The 6000-nt window shown below is 44.8% G+C and overlaps 1 protein-coding gene across 1 annotated transcript in view; it reads left to right on the plus strand.

Moving 5' to 3' along the window:
- PDE6C (phosphodiesterase 6C) overlaps positions 1-6000 on the plus strand; it is a 47251-nt gene that overhangs the window by 8130 nt on the left and 33121 nt on the right. The window contains exons 5-7 of the mRNA XM_032432335.1: positions 1203-1277; positions 2215-2279; positions 2380-2446. Of these exons, the coding sequence (XP_032288226.1) occupies positions 1203-1277; positions 2215-2279; positions 2380-2446 (207 nt within the window). The remainder of the gene's footprint in view (positions 1-1202; positions 1278-2214; positions 2280-2379; positions 2447-6000) is intronic.

Genomic DNA, 6000 nt, shown 5'->3' on the forward strand with positions numbered 1-6000 from the left:
TCCCCTCAAATCATCTATACAACACCCATCACATGAAATGTGATCCATTAAAAAATGGCTACTATTCACACAATATATATATAATGTTCATTTCTCATCTTGTTTCATTAATTTGGTTGGAGCTCTCCTAGCTCAACATAAGTAATGAATACTATATCATTTATATTGCTTATTCTCCATGTGAATGGAAGTTATTTTTTCAGAGTAACTGTTCTAAGTGGATAAACACGGGACCAGGTGTCAGGAGAGCTGGGCTTCGATCCTGGCTCTGTGACTTGGTGGTTGAGTTTATTGGTTAGGGTGCTTTTGGCTGCAAGGAACATCAGACCCAGTAAGTAATAGCAAGACAGTTATTATCTCATTTAACAAGAAGTCCCAAGATCGGGCAATTCTAAGACTGGCTCATTCAGAGCTCAGTATAGTCATCAAGGTCCCAGTGGCTTGCTGTTTTCCCCTAGCAAGGTCTCTGCGACCTGCAGCAAGTTGGAAGGTCTCCTCTTGGCGGTGGCAAGAAAGCTGTTGCAGCTCAAGGCGTGACACACAGGACAAAACTGGGAGCCGCCTCCTGCAAATGTCATTTCCATTACCTTTCATCCGAGGGATGCTCTTCCCCAGAAGCGCCTCCACAGACTTCTCCCCCTTCTCCGCTGTCCAGGGCTGGCCGTGTGCCTGCCCTCCAACTAATCCCAGGCACCATATATAGGCCACTCAGGGGCTGTGCAGGCCCATCTTCCCTGAGAAAATGACTACCTGATGCCTAAATAAATTGGGATCTGTTAGAGAGGAAGAGGGGGGGAATAGACGTTGAGTAAGGCAGCCCACACTGTTGGCCACTCTGCATGACCTTGGCCACATCTCTTAACCTACTTAGATTTAGTTTATCTATAAAAAGCTGCTAGCTACTGAGTCCCTTTACCTATGTGTCAAGGTAGGTGCTCTGTCTGTATTGTTCATTTAATCCTCACAACCACCCTATAGTATAAATTCTATTACTATCCCTGTTTTACAGATGAAAAAGGCTAAGTGACTTGTTCACAGTCTCAAGTTTGTAAGCAGTATTGCTGGGAATGATAGGTCTTTTTCAGCTCTAAAATTCCAGAATTCTAAATTAACATAAAATACACAAAGCCATGAAACTCACAGAAGATATAGTAGGTCACAGAACAGTTCGTTTAATAATATTTAAATATAATTGCTTTCAGGCATTCTACGATGAATGGCCAATCAAGCTGGGAGAAGTCGAGCCTTATAAAGGTCCGAAGACCCCCGATGGCAGAGTAGGTGCCAACATCTTCCTCAGTGATGTGTGCATGGCACAGGGTGCCAAGACCAGTGGATAGGAAAGAGCACTGGACAAGGAGTTTGAGGTTCAAGTCTCAGCTCAGTTTTGTCACTCAGCCAGCTGGGTGGCCCTTGCCTAAACTCATTGTTCCACTTCTCAGTTTCCTTTTCTGTAGAGCTGGGCTTGGTGAATCAGTAATTCTCAAGAGGAAGGGACACATCAGAGCCCCCTGCCTAGCTTTTTGAGCACCCTGTGTCCAGGCCCTCCTTCAAACCTGCTAGATTGGAAACTCCAGGCAAGGGTTAGATTGGATTTACTTTCCCCTTGCCAGCAAGCTTCAGAGGGCAGGAATGATGTCTCACCACCGTATTCCCAGTGCACAGGAAAGCGAGGGTACTGGGATGGAATGTGTCCAGGCCTCAGGTTCTTCATCTGCCCAAAGAAGTAGAGAGACTAGTTCTCAAGTCCCTCCCAGCTTTGACGAAGTAACTGCTGAATCCTGTTCCTGAGACACCTGTTCCGATCAGCCAGTGCTGGAAGGTGGGAAATGTTCAGTGCACAGTGGGGAAGGGAACACATTGACCGAGGCTGAGAAATTACATGCTTTGTTCCACTACAGTTATCAGCCAGATATTTCTGGACAATAGAAAGGGATCAGTTAAAAGCAAAACAAGATTCCTTTGAAAGCTGTCTGGATAAATTCAACTTTTAAAATTTAGCTCCACAGGCTTGTTCATGTAGATAAACAGCCACTAGTATTTCTAGATGTATTGCAAGCTTGTAATCAGGACATGAGTAATTAGGTGGTACTTATGCAGAGCAATGTGGTTAGAAAATAAGGTACAATTAAATGAGCTTTAAAGTACCAGTTCGCTGATGAGAAGTGTTTTCTTTGGGAAATAAGATTGTTCTCATAATCTCTTTCCTCTTAGGAAGTCATCTTTTACAAAATCATCGATTACATTTTACATGGAAAAGAAGAGATCAAAGTGATCCCGTGAGTACTGTCCTGAGGCGGCAGGAGTTGCCCTTTTGTTTTTGCCCACGTTGCATTTCTCTGTGTGGTAATGATTCTCTTTCTTCTAATCTTCCTCAAGGACACCCCCTGCAGACCACTGGACTCTTGTTAGCGGGTTGCCAACATACGTTGCCGAAAATGGATTTGTAAGTTCCTATTCAAATCTTGAATAGTATTGGATGAAACTCTTATTTGTTATGGGATGGGAACAGTTGTGAAAGTAAAATGCAGGAGGGAAGAGTGACATGCCCGCACAGGACTTGGGAGAGAGGAATCTTGGCAGTTGAAAGGTTAACTAGAGACTTCCAAACTCTACACGAAAATATTTAGTCAACGTGAGAAAGATCCCTCCGTCCCCCCAACTTCTTATTCAGCAGTCATGCAAATTTCAGATGTCCTTTGAAAGTCTGTGGCTAGGATTCGTGTTGGGTTTAATTAGATCTCAAGTATAGTTACCTTGGCCAAAACTTCCAAAGCATGAGAAATTACTGACAAAAGACAAAAATGTGTAAATGGAGAACTTTGCCACTGATGGCCATGCAAAATGAGGGAGTTGATAAAGGAAGTAAAGAGTTTTGCCCTGGTCTGTGGGGTGGGGGTGGGGGGTGTGTGTGGAAAGATAGCAGGCCAGGTCTGGCGAATAGAGGTCAGGTGTGGGTAGACAAGAAACAAGAGGTCTCTGGTAGGTCCCATAGGTCTCCAGGCCAGAGAACTAGAGTCACCATAACTTTCCCACTCCTCTACCATACTCTCCTTCCTTCTCTTGAAAGATTTCTCTCCCTTGTTGGGCTTCTCCACCATCTGTGTCATCTCTTGGCATCAAGATTCCTCCCTGCAAGAGGGTTCAGTGCTTCCCACATTTCTTTATGTTGGCATTTTCCTATCTTCCGCTTTGCAAATCCAAGTTTCTGTAATGTATTTATAGCACTTATTTGCATATTTGGTTTTTCTTTAGTGTTGTCCTTGTGTCGTTGGCAGTGTTCATTCATCCTCATTATTTAGTAAATGGACATGTAAATTATAGTGACTAATAGAGTCACTCAAGGGTCAGAGAGAAGGGGAAACAAAACCTAGGTTAGCTCCCGTTTTCCTTTACTGGCACAAATTGGTCTCCGCTTAGTGTGAAAATTGCTGGGTTTGGAATGGTAGCAGAGTGAGGAAAATTCTGGATGTGGCTGAAGGATCTTCCTATGTCAGGGGCTTTACTTGGGGGTTCCCAGGAGGCCTAAACCCTGGACTCACTGGTTACAGGACCAGGGGGCCTCGAACAGGTGGCATGATCCCTTTCTCTAGTGTAGAGACTTGCCAAAGGGGAAGAAAAGAGAAAGAAGAGAAAAAACAAGCTTATTTCTTTTAGGAATAAACAGCACTATGTACAAATACCATGTTTTCATGTTTGCTCCAAAATAGTCGAAGTGTTTTTTAAATGTCCTTGACTTAGTAGTAATGACCAAAACATTCCAATTCATTCCTGAGTCCACAGATACAACTTTTCAGCTTCAGTACATCACCAAATTCCTTGACTATTGGCGCCCATCCTTGGTTTCCTGGCAGATCACCTACTAGATCCCTGTTTGGAGCTTTTATCAAATTCGATATGGCCAAAGCTGCCATAGCCAGTGTGGGGGGATTTATGCCCCGACTTTTAAGTACCTATTCTCTCCTAGGGAAACAGGTTTTCCCCCCAAAATCAATTTCGACAAAGCAAAGGTGTCAAAAGCCAATTCACTGAATGGCTAATCTGCCAAGTCATCAACTTGCCATATAACCAGCTTGCCAAGGGATGGATTCCCAAAGCAGGGGAGGATTGTCCCCCAGGTTTCGGTTCTATCACAGATCGCCCACATATGCTGCATCCCTGCCTTTCATATCTCAGCTCCCGCCCCAGGCCCCATCCCTGCTCCGCTGGTAACCCAGGACTAGGGGCAAACCCTCGTAAATCTAGTTTAAGGTATTTCTCACCAAAGTGCTCATTTGGCAAATTGGCATTCCCAAAGTGGGAATTGATTTTCGGAGAGTTGAGCTTGAGCCATTTCCTGGGACTCCATAATTAGGGTGAACATACATCCCAGTTTGCCTGGCCAGCTTCCATTTACACCTGTTGTGCTCGAGTTATTAATAGTCCTCCTTTCCCCTCCTATACGATGTACTCACAAGAGGCAGGGATTACTAAAAACATATTTTGTGTTTAGCACAGGATTTTCTCAAACTTAACATTATTGACATTTGGGGCCAGACGATTCTTTGGCGGGGGGAGCTAGCCGCATTGTAAGGTGTTCAGCAGCATCCCTGCCCTCTACCCACCAGATGCTGTACACCCTGGCTGGGAACCCCTAGTCTAAAGAATGGTATTAAACATTCCAGCAGCCTCAGCCAGAGCAATGCATTCCCGGGGGGCCTGCATTCTGTAATATGGCGGTGCATTCTGGCCAAGAGAGCAAAAGGCATGGCTGAAGAGCCCTGGGCGCCTTGACTCAGCCCTGCCTTGGCCAAGTCCCTTGGCAAATCCTTGACCTCGGGCTAAATGCCCTGACCTCTCTGGGTTTTAACACTCACATTTGTAAAATAAGGTTACTGACCTAATTATTTAAGGGATGGGGCCTTAGAGTGTTTCTAAATGCTATCTTCTAGATAAAAATGATCTGCAATTTTAATCAAAATTATTTGGGCTCCTATAGTGTTGAAACTTTTCCTTTTAGCTTTTTAAAATGTTTCCCTCATTTCCCCAGGTTAGAGAGAGAGAGAGAGTAAAGGCACACTTTAGGGCGAGCTGTCGCAGAAGTCCCGCAGCCGGACCTCTCTGGACTTAGGGGACACATGCACAGAGTTCTCCTTAGACAAGTACATCCCAGCTCTGAATGGGACGCAACAGGCCCTGGTTTAATGATTTCTCAGATATTAAAGATGAGTATTAGGCATATTTGTAGAATTGAAGGCACTAAATACAGGATCAAGCCAAGCTGGAATCAAGAAGACAGGTGAACTGAGAGAGAGACCGAGGAGCAGCGAGGATTTCTGAATACTGAGATAAAAGCCTGGCCTCTAGGACCTTGACCCATCTGTAGATGTTCTCTAGAGGCCTTAAAAGTACGGGTGAAGACGGACACTGTTGGTAGAAAGGTGAGAAAAGAGGACTAAGCTACATTTTGCCTCTTTAAAACACACCTGAAGGACGCTCAGCCACGAATTCATGTAGTTCATTCAGATTAGATAAGATTAAAGGACGGCACATGCAATTCCTTCAATTCTTCGGCGGTGTATGCGAACAAAAACTTCGAAACACTTGCACGGTTGCTTCATCAGAGTAGCCCAAACATAGCTGATGTGGCTCAACCACCGTAGGATGCGAGCACTAACACCAGGCCAGCAGGTGTAGAACGCTACTGCTCCCCGCTCACCAGTGTTAGAGTTTCAGGGATTTTATGAGCAAGCTGTTAAACTGTCAGCTGCTCGCGATCCCCCGTGGTGGGAGAATTGGAGTCATGGAAATTGGCAGAGCTTACGAATGAGAGGCCTTCCCCACCCCTCACCAGGAGAACTGGTAACACCAGCCCCCATACTCAGACTCCACTTCGAGCTTCCGCCCATGGTTTTGAACAAAGTCTCTTAATGTCTTTGGGCTTCTATTTCCTCATCTTTAGAAGAAAAAGCTTAAGCTTAATGATTAAAGTTCCTTCCAACTTTAAAATGCTGTGATTTT

This window comes from Phoca vitulina, unplaced genomic scaffold (genome assembly GCF_004348235.1).
Source record: "Phoca vitulina isolate PV1807 unplaced genomic scaffold, GSC_HSeal_1.0 scaffold48, whole genome shotgun sequence".
NCBI lineage: Eukaryota > Metazoa > Chordata > Mammalia > Carnivora > Phocidae > Phoca > Phoca vitulina.